This window comes from Cyprinus carpio, chromosome A13 (genome assembly GCF_018340385.1).
Source record: "Cyprinus carpio isolate SPL01 chromosome A13, ASM1834038v1, whole genome shotgun sequence".
NCBI lineage: Eukaryota > Metazoa > Chordata > Actinopteri > Cypriniformes > Cyprinidae > Cyprinus > Cyprinus carpio.
The window spans coordinates 21,894,957-21,918,641 of record NC_056584.1 but is presented as its reverse complement, the minus strand read 5'-3'; the positions used below and the strand labels follow the sequence as shown (position 1 = coordinate 21,918,641).

Here is a 23,685-nt window from a genome sequence, read left to right as displayed (position 1 = left end):
TCTTCCCTCAATCCATGAAACACGATTGCGACTGGCAATTTTCATCGCTGGGTATGAACTCTTTCAAGAGACACGTTCGAAGTGATCCACAAAAAGGGTTCTTGTGTGACTCACTGCAATTAACCTTTGGGTGACATTCTGTGAGCTTAATAGCTCAGAACACTGTAATGGTCGCACCCTATATTGCAAATCGGAAGCATTTTATACTTCTCTTTTGGGATTAAAATATATAATATATATATATATTATGCAAATTCAGAATAAGCATGAGGATCATAAATGTTTTATAAAAAAAATATATATATATATATATATATATATATATATATATATATATATATATATATATATATAATATATATATATATATATATATATATATATATATATATATATATATATATATATATATATATATATATATATATATATATATATATTATACACTTTAGCTATTATTAGTATTATTAACAACACACTTAATATTCTAAAATAATATATAACTGCCAGAGAGTCCATGAGACAATCCATAAGGGGTAACTTACATAGTTACTGCTCAATAAATAAATAAATAAATATACATTTAAAAAAACAGCTATATACAGACCCTTTGGTACAAGGGAACAGTATACAAGAAGCAGTGCAAGCCAAGCAATTCAATATAGTAAGAAATACTATCAGACAATAAGTTTTTCAGTCTATAAATAGAAGATTTAATTTTCCCCCTTTTCCATTCACTGTGCTACTGTAAAGCAAGCCTGTGCTTTAATACATATATATTGGGGGAGGTCGTGGCCTAGTGGTTAGAGAGTTTAACTCCTAACCCTAAGGTTGTGGGTTCGAGTCTCGGGCCGGCAATACCACAACTGAGGTGCCCTTGAGCAAGGCACCGAATCCCCAACTGCTCCCCGGGCGCCGCAGCATAAATGGCTGCCCACTGCTCTGGGTGTGTGTTCACGGTGTGTGTGTGAACTTTGGATGGGTTAAATGCAGAGCACGAATTCTGAGTATGGGTCACCATACTTGGCTGTATGTCACGTCACTCACTCACTTATGACTCTCCCATGCTCCCTGCCTCCATAACTTTGCATTTCTTTTCTTCGCAAAAAAAAAAAAAAAAAAAAACACATCACCAAGACCAGTGTGTTGTTGATACATTACATTGCCAACATAAAGCCTGAAATGTCCGTTTGATACCCAGCTTGCTTGTCTATGATATTCAGATGTTTCTCTTTGAGAAAGCAATAATAGAACAGAACCAGCGGGAGACTCCGAAAATATCACCAGCCTTAAAATTCATGTGCTTCGTTTATCTGTAATGCGCTTTCAGTTTCCAACTTCCATGAATTCCCATATTGCAAAAATGTGGGTCAGATTCTTCTCTCAGAGCTGGAGATGAGCCTTTTGGCTTAGACGTAATGTCAGAAACATGGGGCTTAGATTCTCACGAGTTTAATGTAAATGTGGCAAATGCATACAATAGGCTTGTATAACCACAACTTTCATTTACATAAAGAAGCCACGTAATAAAAATGTAAGTTTTGTGACTTTTAGTTCATGTTTATTAGCTCTGAGGCCAACAATATTCCAGTATACTACTGAAAGATGACAAAAACATGGCTATGCAAAAATCTAAAATAAAATAAAATTGACTTTACAGGGGCCTAAACAAATGTTTTGTCAAATAAAATGATTAATCTGAAACTGGCTAGCATTAGCAAATAGCAAATGGTTCACTACTAAACAAAAGATATTGACTATATAAACAGAAAATGTCACAGAAAAAAATGCATTTGTCAAACAGTTTTATGGGGTCTTAAAGTGAAAAATAAGTTGTTAAAATGAGCTTGGACAGAAATTCATTACAATGTGTTTACAAAACTAAACGCCCACTTAATCTTGTGGTAAATGAGTTTAAGCCCTATAAGTGCACAACTAGTAAATATTAGACTAATTATATCAACAAACTTTAATGGAATCATCACTTTCATTGAGGTTTAATCACAGTAAACATTCAGAAAAGTCTTACAACCAAATTGAATACCAATATGGTCAACAAATGAAGTGTCCAAACTGCTCTGACAGTCAACATTGATTAATGAGCTGTAAGACAACAAGACAAAAATGTAAGAACAATTGATTCTAGAGGATAAATGCTAAAAAAATAAAACTCAAAAAGACCCCATGTAATTAAAAATCAAGTTTTAATGTATTTTAGTCCATATCTGTGAGCTTAATTGAGGCCAATTAAGTTTGTCCAGACTAAGCGGTTCACTGTGTCCATAGATAAATATGCAAGAATATTTTATTTTAGATGAGAAAATGTCATCAAAATGTGTGTCCAAAAGTCTCTCACATAATTAAAATACTCCAAAAAAGTTGACATAATAAGCTTTTACAAGATGGACCAAAATGACTTGTTCACTGCAGTCTTTATAGTTTCTTTGTCCAATAAAATGCTTTCTAGAATGAAAATATCCCTTTGCCTTATACTATCACTTACATAGGCAACAAATTAAGTGTGTCCAGACAGTTCTGACACTAAGCGCTGATTAAAAACCACCCTACCATGACGACAAAATCAGAAGACAGATATGTAAGAATGTTTCATTCTAAATTAGTACAATGGGAGACAAAATTCCCTGTGATGACCTATTGACTTTAAACTACTGCAAATGGAGATTTGAGTCTCCGACAAGTGTTAAACCTGATCCTAGAATATCCCATGGGATTGTCCACTTATTCCACGGGAGCTGTGTAGCATTCCAACACTGACAACTTGAGAACCTGAGTATGGCCATCTATAGTGAGCCACAGAGAAAGAAAACAGCAGCCTAGAGTGTCATGAAATGCTGAATTAGCCAATTATCCAGCCTGTCAACTGTAACAATACTTGAGATTCCACTAGCCCAAAAAATGATTTTATCAAACTCAGAGGCTCCTAAAAAACAATAAAATTCACTTTCACCTTCAGCAGACCTCTATTAAAATGTTACATTCGTAGCAGTGATACGATGTCTTGGAAATGCATCATAAATTCAATATGTCCTAATAATAAAATGTCATGTTCTTGTTCCAAAAGTAATTACAAGTTCCGTTTTCTATTAGATAGAGAAAATACTGCATCTCATTTGAGGTCAACAAATTAATGCAAGACACATTTAGTTTGACATTGAACAGTCATTTCCATGGGAATCAATGTGAAATCTGAAGCAGCAGGCGGCACAAAATGCAACAACACAAATTCATAGGTTAACACCTACTGCAACAAGCTTTGTTGCTCAAACAGAGCAATTAACTGAAGAACAGACATTTGTCTGATCAATTTTTATATGCATAGTCTACTATTCCAGTTTCAACAAAGGCTACAGTAATGCAACTGCTGTGCAGGATAATTAAAAAAACAAACAAACAAACAAACAAAATCAATAAAACCACAGTCTCATTTCCTACTGGATTTGAGGGGGAGCACAATTTTGGCAGCAGCTGCATTAATTATGTAGAAAGAAAAGCAGAAATTCCTCAGAAGTTAGTCCTATAGGAGTTTGATTTATTGGCTGCTTGTTCTCAAAAGTTATTCTGAAGTTTCCACCCCAAACTAATCAACAGCTTCTTGTCAAGAAATGTCTCTATTCCAAAACACAACAAACTAATTAGGCTAATGACCTTAAAGACCATTTACATAGAACAAACATATCATCAGCTGTTCATTTGTATGGATTCCAATCATTCTTGCAGTGGCTTGAATCTCTATGTGACACAAGGAATGGAACATGGCACACTTCACAGAGAAGCAAAAAATCAGGATAATAATATTAGAATTTCCAAAAAAAAAAAAAAAAAAAAAAAAAACCTAAAGACTACTACAAATTATATATAGGCAAACATTTAAACTTATTAAAAAATCATGAGAAGAAAACTGCCATAAAGCAATTTTAGAAACCTCTACTGAAAACCAGAGATTGTAAGTTGTAATGCACATGAACTCTGTCATGTCTTTTAAAAGAAAAATTTATTAAATGTCACTGAACAAAGAACTAAGCAATTTTGTGTTATTAAAGAATAAAAAAAGAATTGATGAAACATATTCCTTACCATGTCTCCTTTATCTCCCTTTTGTCCAGAATGTCCTGCCAAACCCGGAAGCCCTTGATCCCCCTTTCAAATACACATAAGTCACATTATGCAATGTTAATATGCTAAATCAGCTCTCTGTATCAGGTCTAAAATGCTGTGATCAAAATTCAAAGAAGAGTCCTAGCCTGAACTCTGGCTCTTTGTACTTTAGAAGAGATTAGCTGAACATCGCCCACTGATGAAGTGCATGTCTGTGCCCAAACACCCCCTTATTTGTGCTAAATTGCTTCTAATAAGCTTTTATTTCTGCCTCTGGCTGTTATCCAGGTATACAGACTGCCATAAATGTGCTTTAATTACCCATTCATTTTGCATGCGGCATTACCTCAGGATGCATTGTGGAGCACTAACTCGCTCATTTAAAAAATGTCTTCATGGTTTAACTTTACCTTCAGAGCAGGACAGTGGCATCGGTCGGTGGGCAGCTGGGATGGCATGGACAGCATTCTGTGGAGGTATCCTGTGACCAGTGGGGCCGCTGTGGGGTTGTGTGTCACTACAGGTTCACACTGGTCAGTTTAAAAATAAAAACATGGACTACTGTTAAATTCTTAAAATATAGACCAAGATAATCAATTATCTACTTGGAATTCCTTGAAGATGGGCTTTATGGGGATTTTCTACATTATGCATTCATAGTATACGCATACAAATCTTCTTGTGAAATCCAGAACTCTGGCACACTGAGCTACATAAAATCATCATCATTTTTTGAGCTACTTTTAGTGAATTTTAATGAATAGTGTCAATAATTGCACAAATACACTACCGTTCAAAAGTTTGGGCATTTATTACAGTAAAAAGAGTTTAAATATTTACACAATTTAACTCCTGTGATGGCAAAGATGAATTTTCAGCAGCCATTACTTCAGTGTCACATGATCCTTCACAAATCATTCTAATATGCTGATTTATTGTTCAAGAATCTTACTATCATCAATGTTGAAAAAAGTTGTGCTGCTTCATATTTTATTGGAAACCTTCATACATGTTTTTACCAAATACAAATATCCCTTTTGATCAATTTAATGTGTCCTTTCTTTAATTAAAAATGGTAGTGATTAAATAAAGTAGTTTTAATAAACTAAGAATATATAATTAAATTAACTTTATCTTATCATTTGGCAATGGAACTGGGTTTCTTTCTTCTTTCTTTCTTTTTTTAATTTTCTTAAAGGGGTCATCGGATGCCCATTTTCTACAATTTGATACGATTCTTTAACCCTTTAGCGCGTACGATCACACCGGTGTGATTAGTCTTGGCTGGTCCCTGAAGCGTACGATCACACCGGTGTGATTAGAACTTTCAGTGCGTCACGTCATCAACTGCTGAATTTAAAATCCGCTTTCGCGCTTTGGCTGGCGCAGAGCCAGATCAGACGCGCTGAACGCTGGATATATTATCACAAATATTCAGTCTTTTCAACCATATAATGCTTATTTTAGGTTTCAGATATTTAAAAACACATAAGTTCTAGCAAACCCATACATTTACAGTTTGTAAAATACACGCTGATGTCTATGGAAACGGCAATAATGACCCTTACAAATATAATTTGACTACATGTTTTTATTGATATCATATACAGATTGTGTAGGTAACTATAAAGTTTACTCTGCCCTTCTCCGAGTTTACCGGAGACCTACTTTAATGTGTTTCCGGAGGAAAGGATGAATTTGCGTGTTATAAATCCCACAGCTCGGATTCAGCGTGAACTAACATGGCGGCGCCCATGACCCGGTATAGATCAACTAACACGGTCGATATAAAAGTGTTTAAACTACCAAATATATTTACTTGCACATATTTCAGAATCGGAATATCAGATATACCATAATATAGTGAGCATGTTTGTGAATATTTTGAATAAAACAGGGAAAATGAAAAAAAAGCGAGCCATGTGTCATATAGATCTATTTTGGCTTTGGTGTGTCACATGACAAGCATGACGCGTCGCCATGGAAACAGTAAGGCGGCACACTCTAAATAACGGTCGCCTGAAAAAGAACTCACGCCGGGGTCTCAGCTTGAATATTTTAAACTCACGTGCGAAAGGGTTAAGGTCTTAATGAAAAGTCTGTATCATAGTTTGGTTAAAATTTCTCAATGGTAGTCTAAAAAGACTCTTTTCAGAGCAAGCCGTTTTGTAGCATTTTCCTTTAAATGTTAATGAGCTCTGCTGACCCCGCCCCTCTCTTCCGAGCTGCTCTCTGACCGACTGTTAACTTAAACCACATTCATCGTGAAACTGCGTCTTCAGCGGCTCAGATGTCGGGAGTAAATGACGACTGCTATGTTCATTATTACATCCAACAACAGAACACCTCAATCGTTTAGGAGATATTCTTGTCTACATCTGCTCCGGCGTCGAAACAATAGCAGACTGATGACAGCTCACTCAGAGCGGGTCTAAAGTAAGACGCCAGTCCAATATAGGGTGGTTGTGTACACACACTGCCAACACACATTTCAGTTCAAACAGCTTGTAAAAGCGCATGTAGCGTCCGATGACAACTTTAAGTCACACAAGAATTTTTAATTGAGCCATGGAAGGAACCTGAACTATTAAGAGGAAACAAAACTGTAATCTTAATTTTTCCATCCCTACTCATACCCCTGTAAATTTAGCTCAGTACACTGCAGCCCCTCAAGAGTTGGTGCCCTAGGCAATCATCTGTTGCCTAATTACATGACCAGCCCCAATGGCCACTTCCATGTGGAAAACACTAAGGAAACATTATCCCAAATGCTAAGAAGGGGGATTAGCACACAACTGTAGAGACCATGTACCAATTACAGCATTGAGCAGGAATGTGGATTTTCTCTAATCCAATCGTTTAAGACAAAATGTTGCCTTTAATTAATCAGAAATTATTGACCGGAGCAACTCGAGCTGAAAGGATGCCCTCAAGGGCTTTGTCTACAGTGAAAACGATCGATCCAAGAACAATACATGCTACGGCTCTATTCCAAAAACTACATCTTTGCATACGTGGATGGAATTTTAAGATCTTTTCAAAAGGTAGAATAAAAGGCTGAATTCAAAGGCAGAATTGCATGTATCCTTTGCAGAGAAGGAAATCCCATAATGCACTGCAATGAGATCAGTGAAAAACAACTGAAAATGGTTGATTAAATACGAGAAAGATGATTCAACTTAAAACTTAAGTCTGTTTCTCAAACAAAACTATCATTCGACTTCAGAAAATATAGAATATAATGCAAATAGACTACTTTTATAGTGTTTTTCTATGTTCTTTTGCAAACTTGACTAATTCAAAATGGACTATTTAACCCAATTTCTGTGCACAATGTATTTTTATGCTTATTAGTATATATCACATCATCAGCTGAGCAATATGTTAACAACAAATTCTATCAAAATCAACTGTGAGTTGAGTTTGTAATTGTTCAGTTGTGTCAGGAGTACTATTTGTCTTTGAAGTCTTTGAAAACTAACTATACCTCACGTTACGTTATTCAATAGCAGTGTTGAAATGTGACTGCCCTGTTCAGATTTTATTTGATAATTATGTCATGCCCCTAATTTTAGTGCAAAATTATGGGCTGGTTTGGAAGGATCATCGAGTCATTATTAACATAAAACCAAACATCTTACCGTAACTCCAGGAGAATCGCAGCACCTGTCCAGGTCGGCTATTCTAGCATCACAGAAGATCAGAATCTCCTGAAGTTCAATCTGTGAAGGTAAATTGACATTTATGGACACGAACACACGTACCTGGTAAATAAATGAGTACACCATTTAGTTTTCACTTGCATCAGGTTCAGACATGAAGTTAGTGAAGTACCCTCAAACTATAAGTGGCTTCCACCATAGTTTGTTAGGGCTTTAACAATCACTAACTGTACTAAAAGTACTAAGCTTTGCATTCATACTCCGATTTAGCAAGTGATGAGAACCTCTGTCCACAACTTACATCCACTGGACGGCCATCCTCCACTCGAGTGGTGATGAATGTGCGTCCGCTCACGTTCATGCCAGACCTTTCAGCAGTCACCTGACGCTCAATCAATTTGCAGTCCAGGTAGATAGAGACCGCATTGCTCTCGACAGACACACCCAGCTTGTGAAACTGTCGATCAAAGAGGGCGTGCAGGTCTCGATTCTTGAACACGTAGAGGAGGCTGTTTTTCAGAAAACCCTGAGCCAAAAACTCGACTGTTTTTTTAGCTCCATCCACTATTAGTGAGGCCTAAATGAAGGAGAGAAGAAGGGATGAACATTAGAGGTTTATTAAGAGAGAAGCTGACTGAAGTCTGAAGCGATCACTGTGTGCAAGAGAGTAGCATTTATATAATGATCATTGTGCCAGTCTTGCAGGAGTTCTTGGTTTTGAACATACAGGTCTAAATAAAATCTTGGATTTTTCACATACCTGGGTATCTCCACCTTTATCAAAGATCTGCAGAACAAACCAGCGATCTTTCTTTGTGGTTTTTCTGAGCCGGAACGTGGCAATGATGGAGTACTCATGAGAAAGTCCATTTGGGAACACAGATCTTTATAAAAGAGACAGGACATCAACATCTACAATTAAAATTGATCAAAATAAAAAGTAGAACAATAATAAGTACATGACCGTTCACCGATTGAGGCTGAATAAGTCACAGTAAAAGGTAAAAATATTAAAACTGAAGTATTACTATTTCAAATTACTACTGTTTTCTTTTTTGATATATTTTTAAAATGTAATTTATTCCTGTAAAGCAAAGCTGAATTTTCAGCATCATTACTCCAGTCTTCAGTGTCACATGATCCTTCAGAAATCATTCTAATATGCTCATTTGCTGCTCAAGAAACATTTCTCATTATTGAGAATGCTGAAAACTGCTGTGCTGCTTAATATTTTTTTGTGGAAACTATAATGCATTTTATTAGGATTCCTTGATAAATAAAAGGTCACTTCTTAATAGATTTAAATAACAGATTAATAGATTTTTAAACTGACCCCATCTTTTGAACAATAGTGCATATAGAAAGAAAAGGAATAAATGAATAATAGTAAATGAATGACAATAAATGAATTAGTGAATTGTTTTTGAACTGACACATGACTGGTCCAAACAAAATGACTCAAACAAATCAGAGTTCTTAAAGGGGTCATATGATGTTGCTAAAAAGAACATTATTTTGTGTATTTGGTGTAATGAAATGTGTTTATGCGGTTTAAGGTTAAAAAAATACATTATTTTCTACATACTGTACATTATTGTTTCTCCTCTATGCCCCGCCTTTCTGAAAAGCGTAGTTTTTAACAAAGCTCATCGTTCTGAAAAGCGAGGTGTGCTCTGATTGGTCAGCTATCCATTGCGTTGTGATTGGCCGAATGCCTCAAGCATGTGACGGAAATGTTACGCCCCTTGTCATACTGTGATGCATGTCCCGGTCAGAACACCGGTGCGACAAGACAAAAACAATAAAACCCATTACAAACGAGGCTTTCGTAGCATCCAGTAGGGACATAATTATGGATTATAATGACTTATACTGTCTTTTTACGCGTTGCGTTGCATCGTGCCGTGTTAACATAAAACCATGTCTGCATTTGTGATCAGAGAAACGACAAACAACAAGCGCTACTCTACACACTGCTCAAAACTCGTGTTTGAATCATCAGTGTCAAATTCTTTACATATGTAAACGTACTTACAGACTGTGGGTCAGAACAGTCGGCATTGTAGTCTACTCTCTCAGGATCAGGAAACAGTCCTCCATAAAATGCAGTGCACACATCTGAATATTTGGGTTGAACTGTTCTGGAACAGTGTTGTAAAAACAACTTAACCACTGATTTCTAGTTGTGTCCTCTTTTGGAAGGCTAAACAAAGTATTTACTCTTTCACAACGAAACACACAGCGTCTCCACAACATGGCGGCGGCGGCAACAGCGAGAATCAAAGTTACGCCTTCTTTCTTTGCGTGTACATTTGGGCGGCCTTATGCAAATCTTCCCAAATCATGACGTAGAGATGTGGGTGCGTGTTTAAATGAGCCGTTTTAGGAGGGCATGGTCAAGTCTGAACTTTTATAAAGAATATCTCTTTGGGTTTGAGACTTTAGTCTTTGTAACTTTAGGGATCTTATCTATTCAACAGCTTGTAACACTCTAAAGAGAAAGGAAAACTTGAAATCGCATCATATGACCCCTTTAATGCTGCATTTGAGAGAACAAGAATGTTCTAGATAAACATGTTTAATTACTGCTTCAATTCAGCAGTAAAGTGCTATTTTTATTTAACAAACACTTCAATAAGCCAAGTGCATTGGCATCAATGTTCTCCTCTGTATTTTTCCTCTTTAGTCTTTCCTGTAAGATTTATCAGATGAGTTTACATAAACAGATATCATTCTGTTGGGCTATTGTTCGAAACTACTAAGATGTTTTCACTCGTCTGAACAAAATACTGCAGCAGTGACTTGAAGCAAACTCATGGTACAAGAAATAATGCTAAAAATCTTCTATCCAGTTATTAAAATTGTTGAAAGTGTAATATAAAATTTTTAAGTGAATCTCATAACACTGTAAGTGTTACGGAAAGGATTTCTCCCATTTTCCTTTTTCATTTCTTTCACACACTATTTGGTAATTTACTGGCATTTCATCAAACACAATCAGCAAAACGGACAATGGGAAAATCTCATGTATAAATACATTAAAAAGACAGAAGAGAAGGGAAAAAGAAAGAGAGAGAGAGAGAGAGAGAGATCAGACTTGCAAGAGAAATGCTGAAAATGAGTTTCTTTTCAAATAGATCATTCTCTATTCTCTCTATGCACATCTGCATAGCGTGTCTCCTGCCTTCACAGGCACAGTGGGGAAAATGCACATTATTAAAATGATATACACTCTGACTGTACATACTGGCAAAATCAAATGCTTTTGGATAAGAGGAAGACACGGGAGAGAGGCTTATGAGAAACCAATTTCTCAAAAAATATTATCTGGCTTTAGAAGATATGGCATGTTCATACAATGAAAGAATATTCTTAAAGCATCTCCTATGCATTCCACACAGTCAGTCTTCTTGGAAGAGCTTGACGATTCTGTAAAAATTCAATCTAACATTTATCTTGATAAGGAAAAGAGGCAATAACAGGTTGAAAATGAGTGAATAAAGTCTTCTTTGGAATTGCTGAGTAATATATTTCATGATTCCAGCCTTAAATTAGACTTGATATGACCAGGCGGTGGAATGGACTTGTGTCGAGTGAGACCTCATAAGTGAGTGCAGTGTTTTGGAGAGCACCAACCTGGGCACCGTGACATCAATTCACTTCATCACTGAGCTGTTAAATAGGGACAGCAGAAGCCATATGCCAAATAGGATGGGATGTAACACTCTAATGCAGCCCATATTAAACTAATCTCTGAACATACAGATTAATAAGCAAACAAATGGTGCCATTGCTACAAAAATGTCAATGCCATTTTTTGCATTCCCACAGTGGCCTAAGCTTATTCCCCCACGCTTAACATTATATTATATTATATTATATTATTTTCATTTTATTTTATTATTATATTATATTATATTATATTATATTATATTATATTATATTAAAATATATTCAAATATATTAAAATTAGGGCTGTCAATTGATTGATTGATATTGATTGATTGCATAATAAATGTTTTGTTTACATAATATATGTATGTGTACAGTGTATATTTTATTATGTATATATAAATACACACACACTAAAGTATATATTTAGAAAATATTTACATGTATATACATTTATATATTTATATTCTTATATTTTTATATTATATATAAATATATTTAATATATAAACATAACATATTCTTCTTAAATATATACATGCATGTGTTTGTATTTATATACACATAATAAATATACACAGTATACACGCATATATTATGTAAACAAAACTTTTATTTTGGATGCGATTAATCGTGATTAATCATTTGACAGCACTAATTAAAATATATTAAAATATAACCATTCAGTCAAGCGTGAAATTTGTGCACCTCTAGTGGCACTACACAGCATTGCAAACAATAAATAACAATGAATAAAACATCACACATTGTCTTTTACTGTCAGTGGTTACAGAAAATGCTACCCCAAACTTGAGCCAGTATTATTTTGTCCAAACAAACAGACTGCAATTCTGTTTGGTGGTTTTGTGTCAATAGTGGTGCACAAAGTTTTATTTTGTCCTCAGTGCAAATATATATATGAGAGAGAGAGAGAGAGAGAGAGAGAGAGAGAGAGAGAGAGAGAGAGAGAGAGATAGAAGAATATAGTGTGTTAGGGAGAGTTGAAAAGGCAGAATTTCAGCAGTGAAAGGAACAAATATGTGATAGGCCTACTATGATTAGTGCCTGTTCATCAACCTTTCATTTCAACAACTCAGTTAGGACTACCAGGCAAACATTATGTCACACAATTAATATCCATGAGCAAAGCTCTTAAGCTTTATATTGTGCTTCCCCCAACACTTTTCAGATCATTCCCACACCCTTGCCTCTCATAAAAACGAATACCAAACATGCAATTAGCACATCTTAGCAGAGTCATCTGTGAAACAACTAATGGAAAATAGTCTGGAGGAGTGGAGCCTTCTCTTTCCATGTGAACGTATCAAAATGCCGACGGGGCCAGGCAGCATTTCCTGTGAGTAAAGTGAGAGATGTTTGGAGTTTGTGCTGGGGGCTCTTTGACCCCCTTCTCCACCCCACATCACATCCAGCTGACTAATGCCATCACCTGTAAGAGTTCAGCTTAACTGAGGTCTGGCGGGGTGTGTGTGAGTGTGTGTCTGTATGGGGGTCCGTGTAGACAACTAGGCATTCTCGTCTCTCAGAAGCGCACTCCACTTCCACCCAAGGAGACTCACAGTTTGTCCCTGAGGGCAGGTCTGAGCAGCAACAGATAGATAGAGCAACAGATCACAAATCATCTGACCCATGGCTCCTGCAGGGTCCCGTGGAGCAAACAGTGTGTTTAAAGTTGTATAAAAAAAAAACACTAAAAATATCCTCCTTTTCCCTGTGCAGATGACTAGGTGTTATTTTTCACTGGTGAAACTCGTGGAGGCCGAATCTTTACGGCCAAACCAGCAGATGTGCTTGAAACCTCAGAGAATAATCAGTAATACTGAACTAAAGACTATGATGAAACACAAAGGAACAAATGACCCACAAACGTTAAACAATGTACTACTTTAGTGTGCAATGTACAGTGTATATAGTGGCCCCAAAATCTTGGACACTTAAAAATGGATTAATCTTATTAACAAATTATCAAACCAAGCGACATTTGCAAAAACAAATTATGATAGACCTTTTCTCACAGCCTCTTCTGGAGATTACATTTAACTAACTGGTCTAAAGGACATTTTAAATGGATTTATGTAGTCAGTTCTCCTCAAGTTTACACAGATGTAGCCCATCACATTAACTAGGAACATACTGAAAGTGTCCAAAAGCTTCACATCTTAAAGAAATAAGTAATGAGATGCTGTGTGGTACAGTGATATTAATCACAGGAAAGGGTAAAAAAAGAAAAATACTGTTTAAATCCATTAAGACTTTTATTCAACAAGGACACATTTAATCGATCAAAAGTGACAGAAAAAGACATTTACAGTTTAATGTTACAAAAGATTTCCTTTCCAAAAAAATGCAGCACTTTGGAACTGCCCCTTTGAAACTTCCCATTTAAAGAATCCTGAAAAATGCATCACGGTTTCCACAAAAAATAAAAACAAAAATATTAAATAAAATATTAAGCAGTATAACAGTTTTCTTTTCAACACTGATTATACTAAGAATTGTTCCTTGAGAACCAAATTAGCATATTATAATAATTTCCGAATGATCGCATGACACTGAATTCAGTTGTGGCACCACAAAATACATGTAGATTTTACAATCTTATTTTTTTATTATTATTATTATAATTTTAATATATATTTAAACATATATTTTACAAATACTTTTATTTTAGTGGTTTACAAATTTTTCATCAAATAACAAGGTTCATCAAAAACATGAAAAAAAAATCTTACTGCCCCAATCCCTCAATGTTCAATAGATTGTAATTTAGGTCATTATTTAACTTAATTTAGCTAATTTATCTGAATTTTTCAAGTGTTTACAACATTTTCATTCTGCTTGGGAAACGTACCTGTGCTGTATTTCTTAAATGAATGTCCCTAGGTTTGATACATTGTGTCAAAACGCTTTTTGGTCTTGCTATAAAAAAAAAAACAGTTGATAACTCTAAACTCAAAAATAACCACTGGAATGAAGCTCAACAACAGGAAAAAAAAAAATCGTATTAAATCATTCAGGAAAAAATAATTATAGTCAAAAAAATGTGAAATTAGTAATGTTCACAGCATCACAATGAAGCAAAAAGTGTAAACACATCCTGTTTCTTCTGAGAAGTCATTGTGTTTAATGTAATTTGTATTTAGGCTATGCATTTAGTAGACACTTTTATCTAAAGACCTGCATTGCATTAAACTATCAGTTCATATATTTCCTGAGAATCAAACCCAAGACCTAGGCGTTGCCAACACCAAGCTCCACTGTTGGAGTTACAGGAATGTAATGACAACTTTTTTTTTCTTTTTACTTTTTGTCAGATGTTTTTAGTACAAACATCACACTTTTATGTTTGTGACATAATTATCATAAGTCATGGCACCACCCTATTTTGTTTACGTTTTACTGTGACGTACGACCGATTGGAACGCTTTGAGGTCGGAAGTGGGGAATTTAAAATCTAGTCTTCCCACCCTTGACTTAGTCTGGAACTTGCCACAATCCCACCAGCTTCTCAGCAAAATACAAAAGAGTTTCTTTTGAGCATCAATCAGAGCTCTTTGGACTCATGAATATGCTGTGGGTTCATGCGGTTTGGACAGCTGACCTTGACGGAACACGGCCTACGTAACTGTACATGTCCAAGGCTGTTAGACGTAGATTAAACATACCTGAAAAGTCTAACTAACACAGAAGCCTTCTGACCTCGGTGTCACCCTTGAGCTGTATGTTATTAAAGTCATTTTAAGGCAATTAATATACAGGACATGATTCCCCATTACTGCTTGATTTCTCTTCTAGGCTGTACTCCATTACAGTCACCTCTCTTTCTCCTTGGTCGAGCCCGCTGCCCACGCTCTGCAAATTAATTTTGTCCAAATTATTCAACATGTCTCACCTCACAGTTTATCCTTATTAGCCAATGCGAGGGGAATTATCCCAGCAAGCTCGTGATATCTGGGTCATTCAATGTCAACACACCATTAAAAGCATACAAGACATCTCCTGAGTTTTCGACCGGATATCAGTTAAAGTGAAAGCAAGCTCACACCATGGGAAAATATTGGTTTGCGTCGCAGAAACCCAATAACAGCCTGGCATATTTTCGAATCTTGAGTGGTATAAACTCATGCAAACCTTTCTGAGAATGCAGTTGTTCAGCGAGGCAACCTGCGCTCTGTTCCATACAAAGATTTATATGAGAAGCTGTCAGAAAGTCTAACCAAAACACGCAACATGTGGATGTGGGCATTAATTCAAACTACCATCATAACATGCTCATCACAGCAGCGATTCTGCAAGGAACTGTCCTACTTTCTGCTCTCCAGATGCTAGAAAATTCTGCACATCGTTGATCACATCCAAACTACATAAACATCCATATGGATACCCACATTTGCTGCAATAACTTTCAGCTTAGTTAACATTGTTTTTAGACAAAGCAATCCTGTGAATGATGTGTGAGTGGAAAATAAATGGCACAATATTAAAACCACATCAACATTTGCGGAACTTACTCTGTTGGTTTAAACAACGGTTTACTCCCCAGTCTCAACAACAGCCTGTTGTCTGTCACCGTGCCTTTTCTGAGAAGAAACTTCTCGGCTAAATCAAAACCTGTAGAGAAGAAAATGACAAACATACATTACATTTATGCATTCGCCAGACACTTTTATCCAAAGCAACTTACAGTACATTATGTAAACATTTTGGGAATTGAAAATATGACCTTAGCGCTGTTACCTCCATGTGCTGCTAAAGGAACGACATTAGCTTTAGGCTAAAGAGATTTTCAGTAAATGTCGTCCCCTACAAACTGTTGAAAACACGTGTAATCTTTTATGTGGAATGATTAGTATTAGCAAGGCAACACTAGGTGAGCATAAGAGACTTTCAAAAACATTTAAAAACATCTTAACCCCAAACTTTTGAAAGGGTATATCCATCTTTACACCTTTCACAGTGACCATGATTATTGTGTGCAGCCAACAGATAGCAAACACTCTGATATACTGTATTTCACAGAACCACATTTCAACTTGCCTACAATTTGACAGTATTCGTTAGCTGGCTTGCAACTAAGAACTGGCATTTCCTTCAGGAAATGCAAAATTAGCTGTATAAATTGGTCTGTCAGCTTCAGCCATGTGCAACATTAGGGATGTTTTAAACAGCCAGTTTGATGTTTAACAGCACTGCGTGAGGACAAGCTGTGCTTGATTTCCATTTGTATATACAGTATTCTTTGTTTGTACCTGTGAATTCTCTGTGAATGTTCACATTGGTATGCCAGTTCTCTTCCAGCTTAATGGGTGGACATGTATGATCTGCAGAGGAAAGGAATATTATGCGTCAATGAAGCCACTGATTGAGTTTTAAAAACACTGTTAATGTACACAGAGAAGATCACAGCTAGTGTCACACTTATTACTCCACTGAATAAGGGTAGGTTTGTTTTTGAAAATCATGTTTCATATAGTCATGTACCTTTAAGTCTTTACTCCAAAAAAAAAAAAAAAAAAATGAGATTTCAACAGTTATTGCCCAGGAAAAGTTCACTGAACTTTTGTTGTCACAATGAGAATCTGCCATTAAACAGCCAATCTCCTTAATGAATCAAATACTGTTTCCAGGTCCAAGCTTCCACTCCACTTTCAAATGAGAATAATACTTTGAGACTATTCATTTTAGCACACCTTTAAGCTAAGCTTTTTTTTTTTTTTAAATAAATGTGGTGTACGCTACAGTCGGCGGGCTCACAGCATCCTGGACACCAATATTTTATATACATAAAGAATAAATGTCTTTCTAACTAAAATTTCGGTATGGAGATAAAGGTTAGATTTTTCAGTAGTACTACAGCACACTGTGAGTGTATAAAACAGTTTTTTGTTTGCTTTTGGGATCTGATGAAGCATTTGGACATGGAAACTGTGACACATGACTTCAAGCGCATAGAGTGCAACTGCGCACATCCAAGTTTTTCAGCACCTTTATTCCGGAAATATTCTAAGAGAGTGATGAACCAAACCATCCAGCTACCAGGTGAATCAGAACATTAAAAATTTGAATTTGAAGGAAAAAGACAACAGGTATAAGTTTGTGTGTGACTTTAATGAGGGAAATAAATACAATCACCTAAAAGCATTGTGAACAACAGTCAGAATAAAAATGACAGATAAAACTATTGATTTAAAGAGTATGTATATAGAAACAATATCATTTTACATTTATTGCAAAACATACATATTTATATTCAAATATTTAAGCATTCAGAGCATAGAAAGTATTACATAATGCATAGCTTTTGGCATGATTTGCTTGTTTCAATTCTCTGATTGGTGGATGTTTTTTTTGCAGATTTATGGGTAATGTATTTTTTTCACCAGAAATTACGCTGTTAAAAAAAATGTTATTAAAACAATACCATCTGAGATGGCTTCAGTGAAAGCATATACTATTAATTAGCAACCTCGTAAACTCACAGTAGTTCTGTCTTTAACAGGTTATAAGTTAAAATCCATTCCCCTATAGAGAAAAGTAATAGATTTTTTACTTCCAAAACCCAACTGTTGCACTTCATTATAGTCTTTTCAGCAAAAAATAAATCAGTAATACAATTATGAAAAAAGCTAAATAAATTATAAAAATGCAACATCCAGAAACATAAAATCATTGTTTTGGTTGACAGAGGTTGTGTAATTAATAAACTGTATAAAAACTAAAATTTTAAGCAAATGTGACAACTTGCCCCAATCTGATATTTAAAACACCTGTTTGTTTGCCGTGAGAACACAATTCAAAATGTCAGTAAAAATCCAACTCAATTATTAAAAACAAGTTTAAAATCTGAAACTCATAATATCAAGCAAGGATGAAAATAAATAATGGGTTTTATTTCATAAAAAGCTTACTAGTTACCGAGATCCCAGTGAAACAACAAGCCCCAGTCTCCCCTCCCATGACATTTGCAGCCTGATATTTCTGAAGTATGAATTCTGCTTCATCAACAACAATTGCCCCCCCCCAAAAAAGGATGCTCACACAGACAGAAATGCAAAAACACACAAACATATCTACATCCACAGCCGAACACCCGCACAGCATTAACAGAAAATTCCAAAAATCAGCACATCTGCTGGCAAACTGCAGACTCTTAAGGAGACGGGACCCATGCTGCAAATCCTCTCTAAATCTCTTCCTGGATGTCACGCTCGCACAGTGGATCACAGGAGATAGCAATTCATTCACTCAGCTGGCAAAAATATTGCTTGCCTGTCCTCTTGTTCAGAGGACTCTCATTCATGGGCATTTTTGCGCTGTGCAATAATATTCCTTAATCTCCCCAGGTTAATCTGAATGGGGCCAATAAAGCAATTCTATCGGACACATAACACCAGAGCCGGATGTTTCCTGGTGCCTGCTGGCTAATGCCCCCAGGTCAAGGGCTTGAAGCCATGTCCTCGCGAGCAGGAATTTCAAATAGCTGTGCAAGAGTCCCTGCTTCTTAAAAGAGGGTGCGTAGTCTTTCATCACGAACAATTCATTTGCATACAAGGATTCCAAACAAGAAAGCTAAAACAGCATGCTAATTAAAGGTGAGGACAGCAGCGCTCTGCACCAGAGTGGTGAAGTCGCCACCGAGATGAACAAGACTCGGAAAAAACAACAGATAATCGCTTCTATTCAAACCTTTTGTAAACGGACAAGCATAAGCAAAGATCTTGGTGCGGACCTTTTGGTGACAGCATACATACCTATCCTCTCATTCACTGTCATTCCTGAAGTAAAAGGAATGGAATTTACAATCCACAGGAAAACAGTCCATCTGAGACAGTGAATCATGTCGTCTTTGGCACATGAGAAAGGGCCCCTTGAAAACCTAGAAATAGAATACAACGTCATTTTTACAACTCTTTGATGCTCTTCTGGGTAACGCAACACCACTTGTTACTGTCTGAATGATGACTGATTGCACTGACTTCACAATTCAGTCACTTTTTAATATGTTTTACTCATAAACAACAGATTTAAACGAACTTTAAAGTCTTATAATCAAGAACACTCAGTATCAAATGAAGACGGTTTACTCTATCTGATAGAACATGTAAGAAAATATCATGTTTTGTAAAATCCATCTAGCACTTCAATTATGTGGTGAAATGTCTTAAAGCAAAATGTCAGGTGTGACATTTCACTCCTCAGAATAAACTCCAGGCCAGAGTAAGTTTCCAGCATGAGGTGCTTCTGGGTACCCATTGCCAGATTCCTGTAAACCAATATGATCCGTTACCCACCGCTGACTGTTGTTATTGAGCTCTTAAGTAACAGGGCAAAACAAATTGCGCTAAATAATTAAACACTAGTGCTATGGAGTTTTTGAAACACATGCAGTTTTGTAGGCTACAATCATCAGTGCATCTCTGCATATAATCATGTCGTAAATTGGTTTGTTGGGAACTTCAAACTCAAGTTCAAAGTTTGAACTTTCAAATGAACATCAAATAGTGATATTATTAAAGTTTTAAGTGTCTTTTTTTTTTAAAAGTTCTCTAAGGCTGAAAAAAAATCAGTTTTGTAAAGCGAATATAGTATTCTAGACATATTCTATTGTGTTTTACACAATGTCAAGTAGTGACTGAACACTAAAGTTAAAATCAAAGTTTCGTCCAACATTCATGAGTTCAGTGCACTTTTCACCCACTTTTAAAGATTTTACTGATTAATAAAAGCAAGCTGAAAATCTGAAAACTCATATCAAGCAAAAATTACATTTTGTTGTACAAACAGATTGAAGCAAATAATGCTATTCTTTAGTCACACATGCTGATTAAAATTGTATTATGTTGAATATTTGTACTTTTAAGAATTAAATTTTACTCAAGATTAACTCTACTTAAAGTAGTCAAAGACAACACTTTGCTTTCTTCGTACAATTTTAAACTTAAAAACATGATTATGAAAAGTTAATCTGCACTTTGTCATCTAATCATATAGTAAAAACAGTTATCTAGATAAAAGAAGCAGTACATAATTTTATCTATGTATTCGATGTGATGTGAAGCTAAAACTTGAGTTTTCAATATCTGATATCAGCATATTAATCCATCAATAACAGTGCTAAAACACCTTCAGTTGCTGGTCCCCATTGACTTCACCAAACACTATAAAAAAAAAGCCCAAAAACACTATGCAAGTCAATGAGCACCAGCAAGTGAAGGTGAACTATCCCTTTAAAATATAATATAACCAAAAGCGCTTCTTAAAAACTTGACTAGCAATAAACAACAATAAAACACAACATGGATTAATGTGCTTAAAAAGCATACCTACAAATATTTAATTTCCACATTTGCTTGCCAAATGTGTCATGTACATAGTCAAGAAGAGCTACTGTTTACTGCAATTTCTCTGATGATACATCAGCAATGCTGAACATTCAATCTCTCTCTCTCTCTCTTTCAAGTACACGAACGCCGACAGCAGCACAACTCAGATGACATCTAACATGATTATTAAAAAATGACACCGAACACATAGGCTACTCTTCGAAAACACCTACAAAGTCACAGCAACCAAGACAGATGAACACCGGCTACTTACATTTGCTGAGAAAGTTTATTATTCCAGCGTAAACACACAGCAAAAGCAAATCCTGTTTGGATAATTAGCGCATTTTAGGCAGCTGTGGGTCCAAAACACACTTGCAAATAAAAGTGAGAATGAAAGCTCGTGCAGGAACCGTGTCCTTATTTGTCGCACTGGCTGACCCTCCCACCCACTCATTAGAGCAGCACACACCAGGACGGACAGGACACTCTGAGGGGCTCCCTGTGGAACACGCTACAGTAGCCTACACAGGGTACTTGACCAATAGCAGGGGTACTAACTTTTCTTTCAAATTAGAGGACAAAATATAAAGATAAACTTCATATAAAAAGAAGGAAAATGTATTTTTGTCTACATACTGTATATATGCCTATATACTTAAGTAAATATGAAATTAATAATATGAATATAATTGTATAATGTAAATATTATAATATAATTATGCTGACTACTTCATTAAATATTTCTCAAGGGATAGGTTGATTCATAGCGCATACTATAAAAGTCATAAATTTAAAATAAACTATTTTTGATACACAAAACAACAAACATTTCTAAGCCAACAGAAAAATTAGCTGGGGTTTTAGCTGACAAATATTTTAACTAAATGTTAAAACTTTGAGGGGGGGTTGTTTCATTTTTGAGTTAAGTCTTGTCTTTTATTTCTGAAGTGTATATAGTTTTATTTTGTATATTGCACTGTATAATTAATAAATCTGTAAAATAACTGCTTATTACTGGGGCATTATCCATTAATTTTATGCACATTTCCATAAACTTAACTTTTCATAAAACACAGTGCAATACAGTGTAAAATTCAAAATACAGATAAAACACCTGTAAAAATTAATACAGAAAATTCTTCCATATTTCAGTACATTGTGCCCAATTTTTATGGCTATGTATTTTTTTTTTTTTTTTTTTTTCCCCTGCACTGTCTTGTCTGTTCATTTTTTGAATGTGTTTGAATGTGTTTCACTCTATACACGCCACATTTTTTTAAATACAAATATTATAGAATTATTATTAAACAAAAGTAAAATAAAAATGATATGTATTTGAATAAATGATATATTGAAAGCATACACAATGCTTGCAAAAAAAAAAAGCATAGGATTTGAGTCAAAATTGATTTTGGAATAATTGATTTTGACACTAATGTTGATGAAAATGTAAATGTATACCCCTATATATAAAAAACTGTTTAGTAAAAAATTTAAATGCTTTTTTAATGTTTTTTTGGAATATTAATTCATAAAAGAATCATCAAAATTTTTTTGCATAAACTATTAGGCAACAAATATTGTTTTGAACATTCATAATAATAGGCAACATTAAAAATAATTGAGCACTAATAAGTAATTGTGCACTAAATCAGCATATTAGAATGATTTCTGAAGAATCATGTCACAATGAAGACTTGCAATCACAGGAATAAATTATATTTATCATTTCAATTATATATGATTATTCCTTTGATCTCTTGATCTGCTCACCAAAGTTGCATTTATTGTATCAAATAAACCTGTAACATTGTGATTGTGTAATGATAATTTATGATGTTTATGTTATATATATATACTAGTATATCAATGTACTCTTTCGGTTCTTTTTATGTTTGCTGTGTAAACAAAAAGGTATACACCCTAATTCTGTTTTCTTTTGAATTTCTCAAAGCAAGTTCACCTATTTCAAAGCCTAGACACGGCCAAGAAGGGTCACAATGAAAAACATTCACTTGTTTACGCATGAAAAGATGAACAAGGAATCTGTTAAAAATTAAAAAGCGTTAATCATGTATGATTATCATTAATCCCCACATAACCCCTTTTAAATCTTATACACAAGTTTTATCAGCAGACATCATGTTCATCTCTAGACTGATGATGTGTCTTACAGTAATTAATTCACTTTCAAACAGACTCTTAGTACATGGATTTTAAGCTTCATTCTCTTATAGCAGAGGAATACACAACCCCCTCTTCTGCTCCACTTTGGTATGTGATGCCGTGTGGTTCCCAAACAGCAGTTGTTCTGGTATTCATTCATTCTTCACATTTAGAAACTTTCTCGAAGGCTGTTTTCCTGGCAAACAAACATCCCGATCCACACATATCAACTGATATCAGACAGAACACTTGTTTTTCCAACGCACCTGCCAATAAAAGAGACATCCTATTTACATTCTCCTGAGTTGTTGCATATTTCTCACTATTGAAATGTCTGTTAGCTCAATGCATCACCCGGAGCAATGTGGTATATATTACTCTTTCTTTTTTGCCATATTGGTTGTATATTTTGTACACAATGCTTTGCTTTTCCCCAAAGTGCTTCTCAAACAATAGCTCTATTCCTGTTTTCATGTAAGCTCCAGTTTGCCAGTGAAAACTAAATAAATGGATATTGCAAACAACTGAGAACAAGAGGTCCTAAAAAACCTCATTCACCTTGCTGCAATGGTGATCTCACATGCCCATTTATGCAGTCTAATGCAAAAGCAGAAAGACCTAAATGCAGCCGTCAGTGATGGCAAAGCCCAAAATGTCATTCACACTGAAAGTTTTGAATTGAAAACAGATATACGAATACTCAAATAAAAAGCTCACATGTCA

General features: G+C 35.3%; 1 protein-coding gene across 1 annotated transcript in view; it reads right to left on the bottom strand.

Annotated features, from left to right (window-relative positions):
• LOC122147281 (collagen alpha-1(XIX) chain-like) overlaps window positions 1-21,100 on the bottom strand; it is a 41,036-nt gene extending 19,936 nt beyond the window's left edge. Inside the window, exons 1-9 of the mRNA XM_042769367.1 lie at window positions 21,068-21,100; window positions 19,222-19,346; window positions 16,720-16,791; window positions 15,982-16,081; window positions 8,539-8,662; window positions 8,080-8,355; window positions 7,758-7,838; window positions 4,527-4,646; window positions 4,096-4,158 (exon numbers count right to left, since the gene is read on the bottom strand). Coding sequence (XP_042625301.1) covers window positions 4,096-4,158; window positions 4,527-4,646; window positions 7,758-7,838; window positions 8,080-8,355; window positions 8,539-8,662; window positions 15,982-16,081; window positions 16,720-16,791; window positions 19,222-19,346; window positions 21,068-21,069 — 963 coding nt within the window. The 5' untranslated portion in view covers window positions 21,070-21,100. The remainder of the gene's footprint in view (window positions 1-4,095; window positions 4,159-4,526; window positions 4,647-7,757; window positions 7,839-8,079; window positions 8,356-8,538; window positions 8,663-15,981; window positions 16,082-16,719; window positions 16,792-19,221; window positions 19,347-21,067) is intronic.
• Window positions 21,101-23,685: the final 2,585 nt, after the last annotated feature.